Source organism: Amphiura filiformis, chromosome 7 (genome assembly GCF_039555335.1).
Source record: "Amphiura filiformis chromosome 7, Afil_fr2py, whole genome shotgun sequence".
Classification (NCBI taxonomy): domain Eukaryota; kingdom Metazoa; phylum Echinodermata; class Ophiuroidea; order Amphilepidida; family Amphiuridae; genus Amphiura; species Amphiura filiformis.
This window is the reverse complement of record NC_092634.1, coordinates 54,244,976-54,272,056: the sequence shown is the minus strand read 5'-3', so window position 1 is coordinate 54,272,056 and position 27,081 is coordinate 54,244,976. Positions and strand designations below refer to the sequence as shown.

Sequence of the window (27,081 nt, the reverse complement as noted above, 5' to 3'; positions counted from 1 at the left end):
AACCCTCCTCGTCCTTGCATCTTCTCTAGGTGTTAGGCGGCTTTTATTTGCACAATTGGACGCTCAAAGCACCAGGTTGGTGCTAGCGGCTACCCAAAGATGTCCGACCAAATCCTGACCATGACTTGGCTACTTGGATTCGTCTATAGGATTTTCTTTGGTGACGTGATCATCGGTCATTGATGGCCTACATCTTTTTCTTCCATTTTGCCCAATTTTTCCGAACTTTGATGACTTTTTTCTCAGAGTTGGCAGTCTTTGGCACTGAAACGAGTTAGCTAGTTACGATTATACACATATAAACTATTAAATTAAACAGGTTTTATGTACCGGACTCAACCGGAACATTGTGCATTATTTAAGAACATTTTACATCTATTTTTCATCGAAAAAGTCACCAAAATCTTACCTTATTTGCTAAAGATGAAACTCAGCAAAAAAACGGCCGATTTTGATTACCTTTTCGATGTTTTATAGGACATTTTCTACACAACACGATCAAGAAAACAGTTTGACTGTAGATCCCAAAACAAAGCTACTATACATGTTCAGAGCATCAGTGAAATTCCATAATCTTACTTCTGGGTAGCGTATGTTTGTTCGTGGATGGGTTTGTTATAAATTTTTTCCAGTAATGATTTTGCCAAGCATCGATCGCGGTAAATGGATCATACATGAAAGTAAGTACCATTGATAGCTTTTCTTTTCATGCGTCAATAGATAAGCGGATTAAAACTTGGCCGATCGAAGTCGTTGTGGTTCCTTCTCATCTCTTTCTTCCATGGTCTGATGAAGACCCGGTGAACGGGTCGCAACGTTACTAGAAAATTCGTTGGTGAGTCCAGAGTTTGATTCATATTTTTGTCTATTTTATACTACTGGATGACTCAAAACATTCATAAATTCCTGCTTACTTGCAGACGTTTGTCTTTTTTATGCTATTGCGTCAAAACAAGCTAAAGGCCATTGTGCAGCAAATTATTTTTTTACTTTTACAATTCTTTTGGCAATTTATACAGATTCCTTCAAGTGTAGAGTTCGATCCATGCTTTATTTCCCGGGTATGTTCCAAAGGAATCTCTACATATTACGAATGGAAATCGTCCTTTACTGATAACTGTATTGCTGTCACTATCGTGAGAGTATCATCTGACCGACAAGGACGAAGAACGTCAAAAGTATCGAGGAACTGATTCGGGAACCAAAGTCACCTCGGGAGTCACCTATAATGAAGAGAAAAATATATAAATACAAATTAAATATTTGTATACAAATGGCCATAAGCCCGAAGGTCAAGATGCTAACTGTTGAAGAGGAGATGCTGCCATAAGTTGCGTAATTTATTTCCATTGCTAAAATGTCTCTTCTAATTGGCTATACTCTACCTGATTGGGGTGACATATCTGTATCAATAACTTCATACATGACTAGATTTCCACTCGTTGTTCCAGTAACCAGCAGTAGCGGATTAGCGGTTGGACTTTTGGCGGCTGGTATGAACCTTAAAAGGATCAAAAAGAATTTTCATTGATTTGTAAAATATAAAACAAAACTAAATTCCTCAAAAAGTTTAGAAAGTTTTTTGAAGCATCTATATCTCAAATTATTTGTGACATGTTCATATCGGGTTTCATATCGATAGATAGCTACTTTATTCTCCTTTACATTGACACCACATTTGAAACAATCACCTTTTTCACGGCTGAGTACACGTTTTGTGAACGTGGTGGGGTCTCAAACAGAATGTGCCAAATTGACCATTATTCTGTGCAGCAAGCTGAAATCCCATAATCTTCGCAATCTGAGATCTAATGCAATTCTCTAAGGTGCAACGCTCGCCCCACAGAGCCAGGGTAATCAATGACTAGAATATGGGAGTAGAGAGAATGGAATGGCCCAGATCGCAACCCGATTGAACACTTAATATGACATGGGACCAGCTTGGTCGGTGTGTGCGTGAGTGACCAATGCAACCACACTGAAGTGACCTGCGACGAATCCTTGTTGAAGAATGAAATGCCATCCCACAGCAACGTGTGTCCAGGCTGGTGAGCAGCAATTAGAGCAGCATGAGTAGGAGATGCAAGGCTGCGGTGGCTGCGTAAATGGTTTTTCCACCCGCACCCGCTATTGAGGTTAGTGACTCAAGTGAGCACAGAATAATGGTTTGGCATATTCTGTTTGAGACCTTATTGAATTCACAAGACGTGTACTCAGCAGTGAACTTGGTGAAAAAGATGATTGTTTCAAATGTGGTGTCACTGTAAAGTGGGAATGAATTAGCTGTCCATTGGTATGCAACACGATATGAACATGAAACTTTTCAAAATAGTTTGAGGAGTTTATATATCTGGAAGTCAGTAAAATATAATTAGGCCAATGACTCTATGGTGGGCTGAATTTGAACCTTATGCAAATTATCAAGAACTAACGGTAGTGGAAAGGGTCCGTTAGACAATACAAGCATGGTAAGTAGGCCTATATAATATCATGTTGTGGGGCATTTATATATTATGTATAGATGAAGAGTTGTTACACATGTATGTATTCATGTACTGTACGCACGAGATGTCCAAGAGATGCAGCTCTTTCCGCCTCAAACACCAATTCGTCTCTGCACAAAACACATAGCTTTGAGCGATCGAGAAAAGAAACGCCGACGCTTTGTTTTAGAACACTATATCGGGTGTGGACATATCTTTTGTATGATTCATCTTACAGAAAAAATATCTTGAAAAGAAAACACAGTAGGCCTATAGGGCCTATGAGAAGAATTACATACAAGATACCTTAAATCTTCCGGATCCAAATTGCCGATGTTTTCATTCTCCAATAGAACACTGAAAGTTTGATCGGTTCCACCACCACGGTATAATGATTCAAACTCAAGAACAGGTTCGTGACCACCTTCAAAAGTTGCTTCTATTCTAAAAATAGCAATAGATGATGACCGTCCCATTCCAAGGAAAAGTAGACGGGTGTTACCTTCTAATTCGCCTATGGTTATGGCTTCACATTCAGGGCCCTGTATGAAACAACAAACGATAAAAGAGATCTTGTAAGATCACTCTACCATAATGCCTGTCATGCGCAGAGAACCCGGCTAAGAAAGGAAGATGAAGTCTGTGTAAAAGTTTTACAAACGCACAATGTAAATTTCCTGTGGCCTAATCCTGGTTTCATACTGTCATGCCACTTGCCGCTGAGCGACATGACGCATGCGCATTGCAGATAAGTGGGCATAATTAAGGCTTGTGATTAGCTGATACGCCATGCCGCTTGCCGCTGAAAGTATGACAGGTGCATACTAGAGGCACTATCGGTAATTTGCTAAGTCCAATCAGGGACCGTGTATGAAGGGACTGGAATCGACTTCCACTCATTCATTGTACTATGCGAGTTGCTGGTTTGATTATCCTCAGTTGGGCAAGCACGCATAATACGTTAATCGGAAGGGCCTGGTACGAATCCCAGAACAGTTATAAGACGGCGAGCGAGTGGCTTGTCTTGCACGATGCAAAAGAAGCTTACCTGTTTGCCTACAATGAGAGACTCTCAAATGCCAACATAAATCATCAAAAAACTTTATTTTAAGAATTATTTCAGTGTCGAAATTAATAGGAACAGAAAGAGTATGGTGTTAATGATGGAGCCCAGAAAATCAAAGCTTTCTACCTCTTCAATGGGATCACCCTCCAAGGAAAAGTTTGTATCTGTATCATTTCGACCTGCATCTATAACCACGACTTCTTTGTGTTCAAGGTCAGTCCACTCTGTTCACTTGCCAATTTTATTGCTTCTAATAGATCCATCAATACCTCTTTGTTACTGTAAACCAGGGTTGTGTCGTCTGCATATCTGAGATTTGTAATCCGCTGACCACCTATGGTAACTCCTCCTCCAAAGTCTTCTAAAACACCTCGCATGATACTCTCAGCATAGATGTTGAAGAGCTGAGGAGACAAAATGCATCCTTGTTTGACACCTCTGCCAATTTGGAACCAATCTGAGTCACCTCTACTCGTCCTAACTGAATTCCTGGTCCTGGTTTAGCGCACTGATGAGCTTCACCACGTGACCGGGGAATCCCATATCCCCCATGATGTTCCATAAGTCTTGATAGTTGACACAGTCAAATGCCTTGCTGCTGTAATCGATGAAACAAAGGTAGAGTGGAAAGGAATGTCCTCTGCATTTTTCAATGATGTCTCGAATGTTGACAATTTGATCCCTGGTGCATCTGCCTGCTGTGAAACCGGCTTGTTCGTCTGCTATCTCCGTCTTGAGCCTCTGTCTCATTCTGTTGTTGATGATCTTGAAAAGAATCTTGCTGGCGTGACTGATCAGGCTGATAGTTCGGTGGTTTGAGCAATCTTTTATATTTCCTTTCTTTGGTATCGGGATATATACTGCTCTCTTCCAGTCCTTAGGCCATTCCACCTCCCTCCAAATTTTATCACAGAGCTTTCACATGATGATCACACCTTGCTCACCAGATGCCTTCCACAGTTCACCTGGTATCTCATCACAGCCTGGTGATTTCCCATTTTTAATCTCTCTCATTGATTCACGAACTTCATCCAGTAGGGCTCAATTTCACCTGAATCATTGATGGTGGGTTCCTCCTCTGCTTTCTGTTCATAAAGCTCAGTGCAGTATTCTCCTATCAGGTCTTGATGTCTTCGCTCTCAGTAAGTGTGGTGCTATTTCTATCATTTATGGCATCAGATCTTGCTGAAGGTTTCTGCGTCTGTTCCTTTACCAAAGCAAACACCTTCTTGGAGTTGTTTCCTGCTCTTTCCATATCCTCACATTTTCTCTCAACAAAGTCTGATCAGCTTTGACTGCTTTTGCTACTTCTCTGTCTTGTTAAGACACACCTCAGGAGCTCAAGAAATCTGTTCAAATATTTTCATGATGTCAGGGATTTTTATACAAACACATCCGCTTTTTTTATCACGAGTTCCTGAGTTCTCGACTTGAAAGTCAAGAACGTAGGCGCTCAGGATCTCGTGATCACAAGATCCTGGCTTCTATAGTTACAATGTAAACAGCATGGCACTTAGTCTCTACCGTAGGTGAGCGCTGCTAATGGAGCTTAATGGTATTATGCACAGATTGAAAACCTGTGTTAAATAAAAATTCCTTTAAAAAAGGAATGTGGCGCCCAATGTGAGCTGGACGGGATATGGTGAATTCCATGGTGATTAGATTTGGTATTATAATGATTTTTTTTAGGGAAGAGTAGAAGATGATCAAATACGAGAGAAATGCTTCATGGAATGAAGCTTTCGTGTCAATTTGCGATTATGTGGGGTCGGAGTTCTGTTTTGGGAGCCTATTGTAGTGAGGATATTGCTTTGGATATTGAATATTGTTGAATTTCGTTATGCAGGGCCTAGGGTATATGATGGATAACTAGAAGACACAAATAAGTAAGCTTCCCCTAGTCATCTATACACTCATTCTTGTCACACGACGAATTTCGACAAAGTCATGTAAACGTAATTTCGTTTTTCACCCGACCTCCGTCCAGAAACAATCCTGAAATGTTGAAAACTTGGGGTCGGCGCACTCATGCCAGTTTATCCTAAGGTATACTCTGTGTCTTTTGTAGCCAACCATGTGGCTAAGAGAGGCTAGGAAATACTTAAACTAATATACAAAACAATCATACCCTCCTTTCATATCAAACAATACCAAGAAATTGACAGGCCTGTTAAATCAAGGGTAAGATCGATCGTTATTCTTCATGAAACGGGCACAGCCCATTTTTATGTTATTAATTCTGCTAAAAATTAATTAATAAATAACAAAATTACGTCATAGAACTCTATTTTAAACAGACAAAATAGCCAGTGGGGTTTCTTTCACTTAACCTTGCTAGGAACCCTTCCCAGCAGTTAGGCATTACAATGAATATTATTTTTGCAAATACACTTCTGACCTTCAACACAGTCATGTCTTCCGAATTTATTCCTTTCTCTGCTGACCAGAACTGATTTTCGTTAATTAATGTTTTTTATCAGAGATAGTCACCACAAAGATACTGAGCTTCTAATATCTTTGGTCACAATCAGTTAGCAGTCGATTCAAGCACATAAAGTCATAAACCAATTAGTGATTTCATGATTGGTCAGTGGTTGTGTTGGTCAACTATAATTAATTGGTGTTGGTTTAAGGATTAGGTGCACCGCGTGCAATCACTATGGACCACAATGGCCTCATCCAGTGGCATATTATCAATAACCTCAATTAAACAATCATAGTGCAAAATTTGACCTTAAGTTGCAAAGTATGAGTTTTTGTACTCACATTTTCAAAGGTCATTCAATGAATGCACACATGTATTGGGGTTAAAGAACTGTGCCCTGATAGATGAGCATGTTGTAGATTCTTCACACTGTAAACAACTAGTTCATGTGCAAACATGTTCAAAACATACATAATTAGAATGGTCAAATGTCACCGTCTATCGGGTTCTAAGAGGCGGTAAACTGGTTTAAACCATACAAAGGTCACGGGTTATTTGGTGTTTTTATAAGTCCATTAATTTTGTATTTTAAACAAAGAATATACACACATCATTTTATCCCGTGCATATCAGAAAACAATAATAAAATAAAATCCTAGCATATTGTGGTTTTATTTCTGAGCTGGGCATAATTTTAGCAAAACAATTAAGGAGTAAATCCAGCAAGAGTGAAATTAGAAGCTATTCACAAAGTACATGCCTATATGTGGCCCCTCCGTAGAGGGCGCCACAAAAAGGAGTTAGGAGGTATATTATTGGGTTTAAGAGGCCTCAAGTCAATTTAGCAGCAAAATGATCCATGCAGAGTCCCGAAAAAAATTCACTTACATGGTTGTCAGATCTTTTATCCATTAGATCCTCAGGTGTTTCTGTGTTCGGATCATCTGGCTTGCTATTTCCATTGAATGTACTTGGATAAAGTTCAGAATGTAATTTCTCAATCATGTCTTTACTGTCCCACAATAAGGACATATCATCAGCACGTAATATGGACATACCACGACCGCCAAAGGTGTGTAGACGATCTATTTTAGTAGGATCTGACGAACTTAAACCATCGATAACACTGAATTCTAACCGACCTGTTTGAAGAAAAAATAGACACTTTGAATTAAGTATGAGGAAAAGGGAACAATTAGCCGCGGTGCTTTAAATTAAAGTAATGGACGCTAACCCAATTCAATTATCTGAACATCACAACATCAAACATTTATAACTCGAAATCTTATTCTAATCAGTTTTATGTCCAATTTTAATTTTTTCCCGATTTTTCAAGATTTCGGTGGCCTTTAGGGTCATTTAACCTAAAAAGTGAACTAAAAACAAAACCTCCCGACCAACCGACCCCGCTTGGAAGAGGTGAAGTCACTCAAATATTAAAGTGCTATCTATGCTCATTAATCAATGTGCTAAATGTGTAAATAATGGCCTTTTGTCAATAATCGGATGTGCCACTGATGCAGTTTTACGGTTTAAGGGTATACGAGGTATTGTTGGTTTTCATTATCTGGATCAATATATTATTGAAAAATAACACTTTGGTGTTTTGCTACACCCACGCTTGCTGTTAGAATAAGAAAAATTGTAATTGTAATTATTGCACAGGTCACGGCAACCCTGTGACCTTTCCGGAAAAAGCCGAGTGGCAGGTTTTTCAAATAAATATTTTCTGTGTAAAATCTGTACCATCAGATAGGTAGTGGAACATATGAATATTAACTGTACATCTATCATAATAATTTTTGATAACAACTTGCGTTACAATTGATCTAGTATAGAAGGTAGAGAATTTATTTCAATCTTATATACGCCAATTTTTTTAATTAAGTGAAAATTAATTCTGTAAAAACTGTAATTTTTTAATGTAATTTTCACATTAGACCCAACAAAAGATTACCGTTTTGTTGTTATGATAATCTAATCTTTTGATTTCGTAAATAAAATTAGGGGTCTAATGTGGATTTAGGATGCAAACTGGAACAATCCAATGCCTTGTCAAAAGCATTTGCTTCAAAATGGAGTTCGGATGCACTTCGTAATACAGCTTCCGCTATTTGCGGGAAACCACATGCACAGCAGAGCACGTGGCCGCCATATCAAAATCGATTTTATGTATTGTGTATGTAGGCCTATTCATAGGACCCTCGTATTAATTGTCTCTATGCGATTGAGAATTCAACAATATAAATAATGGTAGCTTAATTATGTTTTAAGCAGATAAAATTCCAAAATATGATGTAGTAATGAAGTTGCGATCTATTAATATTATATATGTTTCAATTTTCACGATGACACTATCAAGTCCTTCGTGGTCGAGCGGTCTAAGGCGCTGGTCATATGGTATACGTGATAGCGGCGTAGTGCAACGTGGGTTCGAGCCCCGCCTCTGCCTAATTAAACTTCCTTCTTTTTTTAACTTCATATTATGTTAGGGAAATGTGGCTGGGAGAATGTATGTATGGCGAAGAGTGGTGTGGTGTTTTGCAAAAGTTCATTCTACAAATCATATACTTTGAAAACTGGCTTAATTTATTGTTGTTAATGAGTTATCACGGCGTCTTCATTCAGTGTAGTGATTACACTCCTCCGGTCACCTGACCACCCGTAGGGTGGTCAAGTGGCAGCAGATCATCATAGATGGCGGGCAGGTCGTATCCGGCATCCCTGTTGAGTGTAGGTCTTCTCTAATCTGATCTCTAGGGCTTCTCTGATCTTTCGGTTCCAGAAGTTATCCTCCCTACCGATAACTTCGACATTGTCCAAACTGATGCCATGCTGGTGATTGGATTTATGTTCACCAACCGCTGTCAGAGGAGCTGTGGTTCTTGTGTGTTCTTTAACCCTAGTGGCTAGGGCTCTTGCTGTCTCTCCAACATAGGTGTCTGTGCACTCGGGCCAGTTGATTTTATATATAACGCCACATTTATTGGCATCCGGCGCGGGGTTTTGTCCTTGGGATGGACAAGAAAAGATCTTATAGTGTTGACCGACTTGTGGTAGGCATTGACCCCGTGGTCACGGAAGATGTGGGTCAACTTTTCCGACAGACTCTTGACATATGGGAGGGGGACGTTGATCTTTCTCATTTGGACGGTAGTGTCTTTGAGATCTTTCTTCTTCTTAGGCTTAGGCGTTTTGAGCATCCTGCTATGGATGGCGGAAACCTTCAAAATACGCCTAAGAATACGCCTAAGAATACGCCTAACCTTAGACGTCTAAGATGCAATCTTAGACGTCTAAGATGCATTCTTAGGCGTCTAAGATGCAATCTTAGGCGTCTAAGAAATTCGCGGTAGACTTAAATCAACGAATAACAGGACCAGAAATCCCAAACAACCAATCATCTTAGGCGTATTCAATTATTGACCAATGAAATCTTAGACGCCTAAGATTTTACACGCCGAAGAATTCTTACACGTCTAAGATTGATATTTTAGTGATGGACGGTATCACCAATGTGATTTTCTCTGACGACTTGCAGCAAAATTGATTGATTGGTTTGATTTTATTTTCGTTGGTTTGGTGTGCTGTTTTGGTGTGGCTAGTAGTAGTCAGGTATTAATGTTGATGAGCATGATGACGGCGACGACGACGACGACGATGATGATATGATGATGATGACGATGATGATGATGATGATTATGATGATGATGATGATGAAAATTAATACACAAACAACTAAGAGGAACAAACGTGCCTAGCATATATTTATATACCTCCATGATTCTATTTTTAACATAGAAAATTTGACCTCTTGTCTTCTTGCACTTTGCAGACTGAAATTATGCATATCTGATCTCTTCAATTATAAAAGACGATTTGGCCTTGGCCCAGGGGCCTTGGCGAAAATATGACACACGCTGTTCGAATTATGAAGACATAGTTGGTTGACCTTATAATGTGTGTGCAGTAATAACTTGACCTCTGAACGTATTGGATATAAACGCATCATACCCTACACCGTCAGGTTAACTTTCTTGTTGAATGGAGGTATCAAGGTCTCTTAACTGTGTATTTTGGCTCAGTCATAGCATACGTGTTAAGAAAAAACATACATGAAAAGTGAGCAGGGTGACACCATAGACACGTGCTCTTTGTTTAAACATTACAAGTAACATGAGTGGCAAACATTAATGTTTCATATTGCTTGCAACCCCCTCCCCCCCCCCCAATCAATGTTGGAGCCAATACTAGTCCGTTCCTATCTCAGTATCAAAACAACATTGACTGGGGGTGAAAATTTCATACTAAATTTAATCCCTCATCACTGCCATCATCACCACCACGACTCTAATAATCATCTGACATCATTTGTATTATCCATAGGTGGGAGAACATGCACCCTATCCCCCTCTCACCCCATCACCCCTTTCTCTTTGGGATTGATGCGGGTGGCTATGGAGAGAAAAGGAGTTTATTAAAAAAACACCACCCAGCCATTGTTCGAAATATTCTCTAACGCACAGCGTCCGTTGTACGTTTTGATCGAATTTGCGATACCGTCCATCACTAGTCACGGTCAAATGGTCAATCTTAGACGTGTAAGAATTCTTAGGCGTGTAAAATCTTAGGCGTCTAAGATTTCATTGGTCAATAATTGAATACGCCTAAGATGATTGGTTGTTTGGGATTTCTAGTCCTGTGATTCGTTGATTTAAGTCTACCTCGAATTTCTTAGACGCCTAAGATTGCATCTTAGACGCCTAAGAATGCATCTTAGACGTCTAAGATTGCATCTTAGACGTCTAAGGTTAGGCGTATTCTTAGGCGTATTCTTAGGCGTATTTTGAAGGTTTCCGCCATCCATATCCTGCCGACCTTGCCGCCATCTATGATGATCTGCTGCCACTTGACCAACCACCGGGTGGTCCGGTGACCGGAGGAGTGTAATCACTGCGCTGAATGAAGACGCCGTGATGGCGTCGCAAGCTACGTCTTTGCTCAACTCAGACTCTGAAAAGGTAACTTTTTAAGTTTATGTCAACATGACAGAGTCCAATATCAGTCTACATGCTGCTAAAAAGTGTTGTTGTTTCAGCCCTCTTTACAACATAACTCAAGAACCACAGGACCTACAAAAGTATGTCTGTGATATTTGAATTCTTCTACACGCTCGCTATGAATTGGGGAATTGAGCAATGCAATTTTGCTAAAGCTCACTGACATTCGCAAGATGCAGTGAACTACATTTTTTTGCTGCTTCGACCAACGATACATCGTATACCCTTAACAGTTTTAACTGAGTTGTGGTGTCATTATCAGGACACATCATTAGTTATGAATTGGTTTGTGTAATGCCCAAAACTTTGACAAAGTGCCGCCTTACCTAAACGAGTGTTATCAGAGAGAGCAGCTTGAAGATCTGCGTCCATATTCGGTGTTATTTGTCCATCTAGAGACAATGAAAAACGAGATTAGAGAGATTGATAATGAAATGGCGTAGTGACTGATGCCTTGAACATCAAGGCCTAATGCCTCATTATTACTTCAGTTTCTGGAGCTTTGTTTCTTACCAAGTTTTATTTGTTTCTAACCAAATGAATGTTATGTCAAAATGAAAACATAGTACATTATAGGGCTACATCATTAACGGAAAATAAGCCTGGCATTGGTTGGATGTACTTTTTCCCGTCGATCATGTCGATGAGATTGAATGATGGCGTTATAGGAAAGACCGAGTAAACAATAAAATAAAAAACAATACAAACAAAAACACCAAAAAAACTTTCTTTAATTCCTAATCAATTTCTTAAATGGTGATGTGCAAAAAAAAGTCTTTTTTTCACAAATCCACCTGTTTAAGGTCAATTAATACAAACCTTTTACAAGTTTTCCTCCTCTCTTCGCATCAGTCCAACTTTGTGATCCGACTTCTAATTCAACAGTTTCGCCTTCATTGCCAGTAGCGATATACCCACGACCATTGAACTCAAAGAATTTGATACTATCGGGTTGGTAGAGGCTTACGATGTCATAACTTTGTAAATTTATACCTGGTTGAAAATTGAAATAAATAGATGGAGCTTATTGTCAAATTTACTATTAAAAATTGGATATATGTGGGAATGGCATACACATTTTCTATTACACGATTTACTATTTGGGAAGTATCGAGGCACTATGAATTTCTTTATCAAATTCAAGTTCAATTTTATTATTAAATACATTCAGGCCTGTGGCCCATAATATTATTGCATTATAACATGTTTCATGTCTATATCAAACCCTCTAAATTGTTCCATATTTTGATACCACAGGATAGCTGTGGGTTCCCGCTATTTGATGATACCAAAATAAGTATTTACATTTTCCACATGGCATCACTATGACGTCATAATATAAGTGCGCTCTCACAAATTTGTGAAAAGTAGGTTATTATGTAAAAATTGGCAAAAACTCCTATACTCCACAGCCCCCTCCACCCAACCCCACACACTCACTGAACACACCCCCACACGCCGCCCACACACTCGCCCCACCACACCCAAACGCCGCGCGCGCAAAACAAGATTTTGGTAATAGAGGTTATCCGTGCTCTCCTATCAGCGACTGCTATACCTTGTTTAGGATTTTCGAAAGAGGTACCTGCATGTGCAACCGCCAAAGTCATGCAAGTAACTCAGAGGTCGTGTATAGAATTGGTTTGAATGAGGAATACAACGGGAACCAGTGCCTTTTGTTAGAAGTCCCACATGTAACGTAGATAACCAGAGGTTTTAGAGGGCACAGTGGCTCAGTGGTTACGGCCTTGGACTCATAATCTGAGAGCTTGCTTGACGTGCGTGGGTTCGAGTCCCCGTCCCGCCACCGTGTTGCGCCCTTGGGCAAGGCGCTTTGTCACGCTTGCCTCACCCCACCCAGGTGCAATGGGAAGCTGTTAGGGGTAGTCACTGTCATTGTATTAATGAATCCTGCGCCATTTGTAGGCAGCAAACGTGGTTCCGACATATTCTAATAACGGCGGAATAAATGTAAAGCGCTTTGAGGCTGTTTACGGCATAAAGCGCTATATAATAAGTATCTACATTTAACCTGTATTATGAAGCATAACCATTTGACACTTACCTGAATCTTTGTCACTAGGATCAAGAACTAAATCCTTCCAAGATTTTACTCCTAAAGGATACAATTCATCTATGGTATCAGTAAGTACATTCACTTCAGCTATTGCGTTGTTTTCCTGAAATCAAACACATCAAGGTAGTTGGTGTCGCAATTAAGAAATTAACATATACCACACCAAAAAAGAAAACAAGCAAGGTACACCAACTTGATGTGGGGAAACAAGTACAGACTAGACAATATGCAGGGGGGGGCAAAACCAGCAAATGTAGGCATAGGAAGTAGGCAAAGTTCGATAGCCAAAAATTACCAGTTCCAAGGCTCACAAAAGTGCTAAACCTGCAAAAACAACAAGGATAAAGTAACCTGGAGCAGACAAACAAAACCAAACAGACAAAAAACAACAGACGTTTTCGAGCAGATAAACTGCTCTCCTACCACACCGTTTGAAAATTTTGTATTTCAACTTTTCAACAAAGAAAAGAGGTGGTGTTCAAGATCCTGTAGTTTGTTTCCAAGCAAGCAATCAATCAGCTTTATTTGATTCGAATTTATGATAGTATGGGGGAGCAAGTTGCACAACGGTTGTTCTCGCCTGGCACCATTGGAGTTCCGGGTTCAAGTCCCGGCGCTGTCGTGCTTAAGGACTGTATGTACACTTGGTTTTTCCCGATCCATGATCGGGATAAACAGGTTTTCTCTGGGATCTCCGGTTTCCTCCTGCTTTCAAAATCGGTGATTGTTGTTTGGTTTTCAAAAACTTCATTCACTTAATGGAATTTGGGGAACTGCACAGATAGTGGTGGATGTTACAATCTAAGTGCGGATATGTCTGCACCGGGTTCGTCTGCAACCACCCAGGTTCATGGGCGTAGTCTATTATGGGGGCATGGCCAAGGAGCAGTGCGGGGCCTTTTTAACATCTACTTTATCAGCCCTATCCATAACCACAGATCCTGGCTTTCCAGGATATGTGCCATAACCCACAGTCATTTTCGCTTTTGCTCGGGGACCCTGCATCCTCGGGCTCCTTGACTTCGTCCACTCTGTCCGCCCCCTTGCTACGCCTCTGGTTGATGCGAACTGATTCTGATGATTAAAAAAAAAGCGCTATATAAATCCAAAATTCATTCATTTATTTATTATTTATTTTAAAAAGAATTCCCACCTGAAGTGCAATATATGCTTTGGATTCATCTTCATTAAATGTGACGTATTCTGGTTCTAAACTTTGAGAAAATGTACTTGGCATCGAACTGATTTCTCCTTTATAACCTCTGCGGATACCTTTGGTTTCGTATTCGTCAGCTCTGGAAATACAAGCAAACAGAATAAACGTTAATGATGTATTGTTATTTGTTGCAACACACCACGCACACCACTAACAACAAAACCACAGCAGCACCACCAAAAGTGACCATCTCCACCAGCGGTAACCACCACCTGTTGCAATTAACCTGCGGTGACTTCCACCTCCATGACCATCACCACCAACAACATGAATACCAACATCACCACCAAAACAACAACAACAACAACCACCATTATCATCACCACAACGGCAATAACGCCACCACACTCACAACCAACAAAAGCATCAACAACATCACTGGGCAACATCAGCGACAGCACGTACATTAGTACTCGGACTGTGATTTAAGGTAAGCAACTACTTTAAACTGTTGCGATTTGGTAGTTCACAGCATCTTGCGAATGGCAGTGCGCTTTGGCAAAAATTGCACTGATCATTTCATAGCGCATGTGTAGCCTAGAAGAATTCAAATATCATAAATATACATATACTTTCCCGTGGTTATTGAGTTATGTTGTAAAGAGGGATGAAACAACAACACTTTTGTAAAACGTACATAACTCGTTAACAACAATAAATCAAGCAAGTTTTCAAAGTATACGATTTGCAGAATGAACTTTTGTAAAACATTAGTGTTATTTTTCAATAATAGGCCTATATTGATTTAGACAATGGAACTCGATTTTTGCTTGCTTCGACCATTGCAACAAAAGATCGCGTCGCCCGAAGTGCTCTCGTCGTCATCATCATCATCTTCATCTTCATCTTCGTCTTCGTCATCGTCGTCAAAACTATCGACGTAAAAGAGAGCTAATTAACGTGTTAATTTCCCTTTAATTTTATCTGTCTGCTACTTTGTCATTCGTTTTTAAGATTACCTATCATTGAAGGCGGTAAAGTTAAGATTGGTGACGACTGGCTTAGAAGACTGTTGAAATCTGATAATGGATACAGAGCCTTCTGGATCTATGATATCGGATGCGTTAGCAAATGGAGACGCTTCATTGGCTACCACGATAGTGTTGCAGTCTTTGGTGAAATGTAGCATGTCGGGTTCAAATCCAACTAGAAATAAACATTAGAAATTAACTTAAATACAATAGGCCTATCTAAAAAAAAGAGGACGATCCAGGAAAACACCAATCTCCATTTATATTATATCAAAATTTCATTCATTCATAAATTTCATTTATTCATTCAGTCAGTCAGTCAGCATGGTCCTGGTCCGAATCAGTCACTAGGAGCGGCGCCATTTTTTCTCTCGCTCCCCCCCCCTCTTCTCTTTCACTTTTCCACCCTTTCACCTCTTTTTGCAACCACAAGGGGGCGGTCGCCTCCCTCCGTCCCCTCCCTAAGCCGCCCCAGAGTCAGTCAATCATTTAGTTCATCAGTCACCATGGTCACGAACCCAATCAGTAGGCCTATTATTCAATGATGATACTTCTTTTACTCAATGTATATTTCCTTTAAAAGTCGTATCACATGACACGTGACAAAAAATCAAAAACAGGAAATGTTTCAGTTTTCAGTTATTCCCAACTTAAGGCGGGTCGGAAGGGAGTATGACCTCCTTCTATAAAAGAGATCCTAAGGGCATTTCCGCCACAGAAGCACAAGAGCTATGGAACTACAAATGCGATTATGGGTTTAGCCTTAATTGACTAATTGCTAAAACTGGAAAATTATGGCTTCGGCCATCCCACTCGCCTTAACATGTTTTAAAGACATGTTATGGCGCCATGTTTAACCTCACAATGTACTATCTCATTAAATTACATCTGTCAAAAATATGACTGTGCTGTAATGGCTTGGTAAAACCTACGCATATCGCCGTAAAACTTTAAAGAATGAACCATATTGTTAAGGAAAGTAACGTACATCTAAAGAACATTTTTTTCGGAAGAGATCGGCATCCTGCCAGAAAATGCCATAAAGGTTTATTGAAGGTTTAAAATATCTCCTGCTGTCCCGCTCGCCTTTAATTGATTACCTTGTTAACCTTCACATTGTACTATGTTATACCGGATAAAAGATAACTTTGTTTCATATACCCGGTTTAACCGCATAATGTACTATCTCGTTAAATCAAGATCACTGTCAAAAACATGTGCTGTAATCATGTAAAAATCTTTGAAATCTACGCAACTTCCCGTACAAATTTGACATTATGCAGTCATGTCTACAGCAGAATTCACCACGACCTTTGCAGGATTTAAACCCCCATTAAACCAAGATAAACCTCATTGAAAACAGCTCAACTATGTCAAATCAGGGATGTGTCTCATATCAATGGTTAAATCCACAAACACATGTTTCTGATTTACCTGTGCAATATTGCAATGGGCTGTGGTGAAATAGGTATCATGATTTCAGTTGGATGCACCATTACAAAGCAAACGTACAGTAACAATACTGTGCGTGGCCTCTGTTTCCCAAATGAGAACAATAGTCTGCATATTGTTAACCAGGCTTGTTGATGGTACAACTCATGTGAAACTTGTCAGAGTAATTGTGATTGTATTACACAAGTAAATGAGAAACATGTGGTTTTAGACTTAACACGGTTTGGAAATAAATTTTTCATTTTTTAGTACCCTATCGGGCAGTCAGAACTCCATATTTGGGAGGGCTCGACAACAATCTTCCCAAAATCGCATTTTAATAATATTTAGATGACCATAGAGGGAAAGAATTGAAGTTTATTTACAGCTTCTATGGCGAAAATTGACAAACCGATCACCCGACCGTGCCCCTTCGAATTTGGAGCTATCACACAATTTGCCATTGAAATTACACGTCCGACTGCATTTACGCAAACTTGCCGAATGGCGCTTAAATAAGCACATATTTCCAAAAAAGAACCAGTTTATATAATAGCTTTGCTTACCTGTTATTGGTTGGAAAGCCAAGACCAACTCTTCTGATGATTTATCATACAGATTATAAACATGGACTTCCCCAGGTTGGTCACGAGGTGATCCCGTTAAGGCAAACGCCACATGTCTTCCACATAGTTCCACGTCGTTGATGGGATCACTTGGAATGGCATCCAAGAGAATAGGATTGGATATGTTGGAGTAGTCGACGATGTGGATGAAGGCATCTCCTGAATAAGAGCAGATGAAAATGACAAGAATGTAGAGATGATCAGATGAATGCCAGGGGGATGAGACTGCATAGGGTTAAATGTCGGGAGCTAGGTCACAACCGGGGGTCACAAATTGAGAAGAGATGAGGTACCACCAACGGCAATTTGCGGAAATAAAAAGCCACGTCTGTGACTTGTACCATAGTCTGCCTATTAGGAAGATGATTAATATCCTGCATGTTTTAAACATTGTTAAATGCCTCATCGGTTACTTGGTATCTAGGGATGCAAGTTTTCGGGCTTGAAAACTAACTGACTGAACTACATCTTTCCGCCAATTGTTTATGTAGGCCTATAACGGGTGTCCTGAAAACGGGAATCATCTAAAAACATCTTTTACGTCAGGCCTGGGATGATTGCTTTAGACTTCCATGAGGCTAAAAGATGGGGCCTAAAACAACCATCCCTAAACCATGTAAACAGGCGCGTATCCACGATTTGGCGATTGGTTGGACGTCTTTTTATTACTGTTGTTTAAGCAAAACCGTATAACTGCGTGGGTCGGTACCCGTTAAGGGCTGGGGTATGAACGTTTGGACAGTATTTATTTTGGGACATCAGAGCACATCAGACATATCGAATTGCATTCTGAATACGAAGAATGTCATTCTGATATCAAATAATTTTTTGAAATTCGCAATTTAATACACATTTTATGGCAAATCATTAAAAATTGATATTTTTGATATTTAACAGTACTTGAAGTAAACTTTAGAAATCTGATGATTTATACTTAAAGTGTATGTAGGTGGGATGAAAAGCCGACGATCAATTGAAAATTTTGACCTTTCGTATTGAAGATATGGATTTTTTCCCAAAACACCCAAAAAAATTAGGTCTTTTTGGGAAAAAAATCCATATCTTCAATATGAAAGGTCAAAATTTTCAATTGACCGTCGGCTTTTCCTCCCTGATACATACACTTTAAGAATATAACATTAGATTTATATAATTTACTTCGAGGACTGTTATATATCAAAAATTTGAAAAATATCAAATTTTTATAATTTGTCATAAAATTTGTATTATATTGTGATTTTCAAAAATGAAAATTATTTGATATCAGAAAGACATTCTTCGTATTCAGAATGCAATTCGATAGGTCTGAGGTGCTCTCATGTCCCACAAAAAATACTATCGAAACGCAATAAACGCTCATTTTAGATCCCTTAAAGGGCCTGGGAATATTTTGCATCTCAAAAGATCCTATTTTGGCCACAATTAATAAAAATTCAGCCCGAAATTTCATACCCTTTTAAGGACGTGTTTTTGTTGCTTTTTTAGTTTGACCCTATTTTTGAGGCGATATAAAAAAATTAATCATCAATGCTGCACAAACTTTGATATCTATATGTGTGATTTGAGGCATATTCGCCCATTTCCGTATGCATGGTAGGCCTCGATCTGGCAGTATGCATGAATTGAACCAGTCATATAACAGTGTGTAAAAAACCGTCTAGACATTGATCCACAAGCCACAGCACACTTTACAGGTTGTCGCTGACCACTACGGCCTCACATCATTCCACAAACCATTAAACAACAATTCAGCGACTTTGCTGCTTCAAGAGCGCACACCCTAGACACTAAGTTCCACAAATAACCATCGCAACCAGGATCAGCTCCCCGAGTTTCGTACGGGTTACAACGAGACAAATTAGCAGTAAGTTCCTTGTCCAGGGGAATTTCAAGCTAACTCAATTTTTCCACAAGAACGTACTAGGCACCGCCAGGGTTCGAACCCGCAACCTCTCACACCATAGTCGAACGCCTTATCAATTGAGCTAACTTGACTGCAAAGTTACGTAGGCATATTCTTCCTTTCTTGTCTATTGGGCTAAAGGGTCTCCTTGCGCGGTTCCTTGCATTCCTACAATGTAACATTACACATGTCGATTTTGCGCGTTTTCCGTGATTTCATATACATTTTGACTTTTTGCTGTCATATATAAATAAATTTTACAATAAATTTCTATCAAATCTAAAAAATGCCTTGTAATCAATGGATTGCGGTGCCATCGTGGTGTGCTCTTGGGCAAGGCGCTTTACCTCACTTGCCTCTCTCTACCCAGGGGTGAAATGGGGAGCTGTTATGAATATTGTCCATTGAGCGCCGCCCAAAGGTATGAGCATGTCTTGGGCAATATCTCACTGGTCTTTTCATGTTATTGTTTTCCAAAAACCAATGACCGCGAAACAAGGACAGTACAGGGCAGGGAGGTGATTACCATGATTACGGACAAAAGTTTGAAGCGTTCTCGCGGTCAATTTTTAAAACTTAATAAAACCCCTAAGAGTATACGGTGTATTGTTGGTCGAGCAGCAAAAAAAAAAAAAGCTTTTAATAGCAAAAATTGCATTGCTCAATTCATAGCGAGCGTGTAGAAGAATTCAAATATCACAGATATACTTTTGTAGGTCCTGTGGTTCTTGAGTTCTGTTGTAAAGAGGGCTGAAACAACAACACCTTTGTAAAATGTACATAACTCATTATTCCAACAATAAATTAAGCAAGTTTTCAAAGTATATGATTTGTAGAATGAACTTTTGCAAAACATCAAAGTGTTATTTTTCAATAATATATTGATTCAGATAATGAAAAACCATTGATGACACCACAACGGTGTTTGGAAAACGATTCAGCTAATATTGACTGATATTAATTTAAACTTTTGTCCAATTATGCAAAATTGAACAAGTTGAACAGGCTAAGGTTCATGTCCATAATGAACGTCAGGTCTGATGTCAAGGTAATATTTCAGTAGTCATTTCGTGTATATTGTTCCTAAAACCAATGACCGTGAAACAATATAATATTTAGTCTAAAATTTGACCAATAATCTCCTCTCTCACTTTTATATTCTACATAACAATCAATTCGCTACTTGCACGGTTCCGCCATTATGCACTATGTGGGAGAGCCTCGAACTGGCAGCATACATGAATGGGAATTGAACTAGTCATAACGTTCTGTGTAAGGTTACATAATTCTTCCTTTCATGTATGCTGCCAGTTCGAGGCTCTCCCGCACATAGTGCATAATGGCGGAACCGTGCAAGTAGCGAATGGCTTTTGCTAGCAGCATTCCGTTCATCTTGCTCTGGATCATATACACTATTTAATCTAAAATGTGTCTATTTGAAATGAGGGTAATAATTCTGGTCTAAAACCGGGCCAAAGAAAGTTGCACTTTCCAACTTTTGGTCAGGCTTGTCCCAGGATTTCGAGCCTAGCCAGTTTAATGAACCGTTGTTAAGGTTTACAAAGTGATAATGCATGGTATACTGCATTCCCTCGGTGTAAATGCGCCCAAAATGTGGAATATTGGGGATAAGTTTTACCCTGTTTTGTTGAAAAACTTGTTTATTGGGGTAAAAAAGAAGATGCAATAATGCAATTTTACCGGTAGATGGAGCATTTTTGTTTTGTTTTGTCTTCTCTTGGGATTTTTATGGGGAACGTCCCCATGAAAAAGTGGGGAGGATGTAACCCCCCCAATCCGTGCCTCCGCCGCTAACGGCTTTATATATTTTGAATCCTACCTGCAATATACACGAGTCCAGTTTCTTCATCATAGGCGCTCTGTTCAACAGCATCTTTTTCAATACCATACGCGCCCGCTCCTCCAACATCATAAGCGAAAGGTATGTTAATGCTTGATACTGGTTTTAAAATCACTGCTGAATACGAATCCTGTGTCAGAAGTGCCAGAAGTAGGCTTATCAGGAAGATGCGCAGGGTAGCCATATCTATAGCTATCTATGTTGTATCTCTACGTGTCAGTCAATGAAATGGGTGTCACGAAGCGTGATTTTGTAGTATATAGGAAGCTCCTGACGTAACTTGACGTAGGATGCCATGCATGGAGTCATTTCTAACTTTTGGCCATAACCTTTTATGATTTTGTTTGAAGTATGATAAAAAGGTAACGGCAAAAAGAAAAAAATAGTTCTTGGAAAATTTCATGTTAGCTTTGTAAGCGTTCTGTAATTATCCAGAAACTGTACTAATTTTGTTTGAAAAGCTGTAAATTTTTCAGTCTTCGCAAATGGTAATAGTTTACTTCATGTCTAAGTTATTCAACATGCAAGCTATTCTAAAACTGGAACCATATTTTTGTAAACACTCGAGTCCTTCTTCCACCGGGGTCTTCCAGTTTCAGAAAGCAACTTTGTACTGCTCTGAGAAAAAAAAAAAAGATGTATTATGTGTTTGATTTTCAGCTCAGGTATACTGATCGTGCTGATATGGAATTTCTTGTACCTATTTCCCAAAATGATCGTTTTTAGTGATTGTGCGCACTGCAAAGAAATTGTATACCGATGCTTTAAGGGCTCTGATCATGCTGATAGGGGCAAGGGAGGGCCATTTTAGACTGCAAAAGGGCTCTGGAAAGGCCACCCGTTTCTCTAGAGCTGTCTTGTATATATACGTAGAACCCGTAGAACCCCTTTTACTTCTAAAAGTGATATACTTACGTATTATGTTGGGATTTAAGTATACAGAAACATATGAATCTTTATCATTGGCCATGATACCGGTTAATGATGTAGGGTGGGTTTGTATGGAAACCCCACAGAAAGTGAGCATTTTTTTGCACTTTCATGGTTTATTTGTTGAAAGGTTAGGGTTGAGTAGGCGGAATTCAATGCACTATTTTATATGCTATATGGGATTATGCCCAGCAAACACAAAACGTGTTACAGAAAAAAATGGTATAAAAACGTTTTAGGCCTAATAACATTCAAAAAACATTTTTGAAAACTTGATCATGCAACACATTCTAAACAGAGTGTCATTCAAGTGTTGACCAGTGGCGACACCAGGAATTTTTTCGGGGGTGGGGCATTGGGGAGTGGGGCAAAGTGAATTTCAGGGGGTGGGGGCAAAATCAACCAATTTTGCATAAAATTGCTGCAAATAGTGGAAATCTGTGTGATTTTTTTTGGGGGGGGGGTTAGCTTAAAAGGTGGTGGGCAGGAAAACATTTGCGGGGGAATGCCCCCCTTGTGCCCCACCCCGTACTGCCCGTAGTGTCACCACTGGTGTTGACAAACGTTTTTTGCAAACCGTTTGCCCAAAATATTTTACAATAACGTTTTAAAAACGTTTTCATGATCTCTATATAACCCGACATTTCAATGTTATTAAAATGTTTTGAGTAAACGTTTTAAGAAATTTTTTTGTGTTTATTATTATCATTGGTCATATAACGCCTGCTATATGGCAGTACATTTGGAGTAGGCCGGACACTTCATTGGATGGGGAAATTAGTTTACAAAAAGAGTATTCCCAGACGTATTCCTGTCAAATAACTCCCACAGTTTGATAAAAAAATCACATTCCGCATTAGGTTTTCAACTTGGGATGAGCTTTGAGACAAACTATTAAATCAAGATGGCCTTATCTCTACAACTCGAAATCTGAATTTATACAAAATTGTTACAAGCATGATAACCACTTTATCTATACCGTTATGTAAATTCTTTGTAAGCATCCGTCGGAACAGCAGTTTAGAAGAACAACACAACACCAATAGAAATCCTGGAACAGGAAGAGAAAGTCTTAGCTCTTCTTAACAAAATGTCTGGTTTGCAAGCTTCAGGCAAACGTGGATGTATTGTATTATACCATGCAAATATCGCAATCACGGCTTGTCCGTTATTCATGTTATTTGGTTATCAAAAACATTTAGAAAGTGTCATGAAATTATGCAGATAGATTCTAAACTAGGCATTTTCTCAAATTCGATTTATAAAACCCGATGCATGCCACTGCTAGATAATACTTTGTATTTTCTTGTGTGGTCATGACAACTCCATCACAACATTTTTTTTCCTTAATTTTCATAATAATATTAAGGGCTCTGTCCTGGTATGAGCGTTTGGACAGTATTTTTTATGGGACATGAGAGCACATCATATCGAATTGCATTCTGAATACGAAGAATGTCCTTCTGATATCAAATGATTTTGATTTTTCGAAATTCGCTATAATACAAATTTTATGACAAATTATTAAAATTTGATATTTTTTACATTTTGATCAATATTACAGTCCTCGAAGTAAATTTTATAAATCTAATGGTATGTAGCTGGGATAAAAAGCCGACGATCAATCGGAAATTTTTGACCTTTCATTTTTTCCCAAAGACATATTTTTTGGTGTTTTTGGGAAAATATCTTCAATATCTTCAATACGAAAGGTCAACATTTTCAATTGATCGTTTCATCCCAGCTACATACACTTTAGGTACATATTATTATTAGATTTATAAAGTTTATTTGGAGGACTGTTAAGGGATCTAAAATGAGCGTTTATTGCGTTTCGACAGTATTTTTGTGGGACATGAGAGCACCTCGGACCTATCGAATTGCATTCTGAATACGAAGCATGTCTTTCTGATATCAAATAATTTTCATTTTTGAAAATCACAATATAATACAAATTTTATGACAAATTATAAAAATTTGATATTTTTCAAATTTTGATATATAACAGTCCTCGAAGTAAATTATATAAATCTAATGATATATTCTTAAAGTGTATGTAGTAGGGAGGAAAAGCCGACGGTCAATTGAAAATGTTGACCTTTCATATTGAAGATATGGATTTTTTTCCCAAAAAGACCTTTTTTTTTTTGGTTTTTTGGGAAAAAAATCCATATTTTCAATACGAAAGGTCAAAATTTTCAATTGATCGGCGGCTTTTCATCCCACCTACATACACTTTAAGGATAAATCATCAGATTTATAAAATATCAAAAATATCAATTTTTAATGATTTGCCATAAAATGTGTATTAAATTGCGAATTTCAAAAATCAAAATTATTTGATATCAGAATGACATTCTTCGTATTCAGAATGCAATTCGATATGTCTGATGTGCTCTGATGTCCCAAAATAAATACTGTCCAAACGTTCATACCCCAGCCCTTAAATGTCAAAAATATCAATTTTTAATTAGGCCTATTTGTAAAACGTTAGAAGGGTTGTCAGAAAAAGTTATACAGGCCTAAAGTTTGTAGCATTCAAAAACATTTTTTTGAAAAGTTACTGTAAGATAATCTAAGATAATGTTATTTAAATGTTGACAAACCATTTTGCAAATAGGTTTGCAAAAAATAATTTACAATCAAATTTTGACATTTTAAAAATGTCTTTGTAGCTTTTTTTCATACAAAATGTTTTCATGACCTTTTCAAAAAAATCCGACATTTAATATTATTAAAACGTTTTGACCAAAAGTTATAATCAATTTCAACGCTTTAAAAACGTTTCGGCTGGGTACACTTAATAAACCACGGGTGTTGGGCAGAGTCCAGGCAGAAAAGTACATTAATATAGGTCTACTCGTGGATCTGTGAGGAAATGTAAAGCAATATATTTTCCGTTATTACCTCAGTATATAGTTAGTCGATTGCTTCCTTTATGCCATCCATGTCACTCTCTCATTGTTTTAATGTTATATATCATTATGTGCAAAAATATTTAACGGTAAAGCTGTTGATGCAATATTTTAGCTTTTAGATCACAATTAGACTACTAGGTATTTGAATTTTGAATGGGACTTCAACTTCGTTGATACTGCTCTTTTCTTCGTTTTTTGCCATATTTTTTATTTCAAAAATACCAAATGACAATTTGAATGACTTATCCTTCACTTACAAGCAATAAACAATTTGATTTTTTGATTTTTTGATTTAAACTTTTGATCCAAACACAAGGAAATAATTCCTACCTCGGAATTTTCAGATGGTACTCCATCTTTCATCAGCGAGTGAGTGACTGTATCAGGTCGTGATTTTCTTGACCTTTGACCTGATAACAGACTCGTAGACTCCTGAAAGCTTGAACCGGCCCCCGTCTTTGTTGAGAGATGGTTGGTTGGCTTTGATGTGAACTGCTTCTTTGACTCCACGTTGGAACCTTTCAAGCTTTCAGGAGTCTACGAGTCTGTTATCAGGTCAAAGGTCAAGAAAATCACGACCTGATACAGTCACTCACTCGCTGATGAAAGATGGAGTACCATCTGAAAATTCCGAGGTAGGAATTATTTCCTTGTGTTTGGATCAAAAGTTTAAATCAAAAATCATGATTTATACCAACACAGATGAACTTTCAAAAAATTTATTTTTTGTTACACTTGCACTGGGATCACTGAATGGGCCATTAAGGGCTCGGTCACTCACCTTTGCACAGTATTTTGTGGGACCTGAGAACACGTCAGACACACCAAATTGCATTCTGAATATTTTAATGTATAGCCAAGCCAAATGTATGTAGAATGCAACTTGGTGTCTGATGAGCTCACAGATCCCACAAAAATACCGTTGTGGGTCGGATACAGAGCCCTTAAAGTGGCCAGAAATTGGCCAATTTAAAGCATAATATTTGTCTGTATTAAATAATTCTCTCTCTGTGTCAGGTGGCGCTGTGTAGCGCTGCTGTGGTCTTCACAAGAGTACGCCATCTCACTCGATCTGATGCCAAGTGCGTTGCACCTTGCATTCCCTGGTTAGAAACCAGCTTCACGTCATTAGTCCAAGATGTTGGTGGACGTCCTCTTCCTCGTTTGCCTTCCATAGCCCCTTGCAAAATCTGTTTTCTACACCTCCATGTTTCCTGACAATATGGCCAAAGTACTTCAGCTTTCTCTCCATTATGCCGCTTCTGATGGTTAGACTAGTACCAATCTTGTCGAGGATCCAGGAATTTGTTCTCCTGTCTTTCCATGTCACTCGTAGAAGCCTCCGGTAACACCACATCTCAAAAGCATCTACTAATATTTGTCTGTATTAAATAATTGAGTCTCCTATATGTCATGTATGTCCGCTACTCAAAATATTTAAGGGATCAGAATCTGACAATCCTGATTTTCATATGGGACTTCAGTACTCAGTAATACAAGTATTGCCTGAACACTACGAATGAAATAACACTCCTTTGATTTACAATGGTAAGGAACTGTTCACAAATACTTGTTAGGGGGCCTGATGCAAAAAAAATTCATCACGGAAATTTTTCGGGGCCCCCTTTTTCAGACCTCAAAAAATTCAGGGCTCCCCTTTTTGACATGAAATTTATCGGTCAACCCCATGGAAAAGCATATAAACTCAATTTTCCTAGGAAAATTTGTGGTCATTTTTTTCACCCCCCTTGGGAGGATCAAACATTTTCAGGGCCCCCTTTTTGCATCAGGCCCCCCTAACAAGTGTTTGTGAAAGGTCCCTAATGCTATTTTTTTAATAATTCTTATCTTTTTAATTTTTTGAGTAGTGTAAGCAGAAACTACCTTTAAAAAATGGATAAAAATTAACATGTGAAGACTGTAAGTATGTAAGTGAAGTTACATTATTAGGAATTACTGTATTATTTGGGTTGTCCTCAAATCCAAAATCCTGTAGTCAATAATGAAATGAGATGGGCCGCGGCGATATGAATGGGTTGGACATTTTCCTGTACATTTTAGGCAAGTTAAATATTCCAGAACAAAATATAAGACTAGTTACAAAAATTGCAAAC

General features: G+C 38.6%; 1 protein-coding gene across 1 annotated transcript; it reads right to left on the bottom strand.

Annotated features, from left to right (window-relative positions):
• Window positions 1-790: 790 nt before the first annotated feature.
• On the bottom strand, window positions 791-21,353 carry LOC140157343 (mesenchyme-specific cell surface glycoprotein-like). Its single transcript, XM_072180504.1, has 11 exons — window positions 21,099-21,353; window positions 17,296-17,514; window positions 15,287-15,473; window positions 14,265-14,406; window positions 13,100-13,214; window positions 11,854-12,027; window positions 11,361-11,426; window positions 6,863-7,116; window positions 2,790-3,025; window positions 1,386-1,501; window positions 791-1,223 (listed from the first exon to the last, which is right to left on the bottom strand). Exons 1-11 carry the CDS (start codon window positions 21,301-21,303, stop codon window positions 1,132-1,134), a joined length of 1,806 nt encoding a protein of 601 aa, XP_072036605.1. The 5' UTR covers window positions 21,304-21,353; the 3' UTR covers window positions 791-1,131.
• Window positions 21,354-27,081: the final 5,728 nt, after the last annotated feature.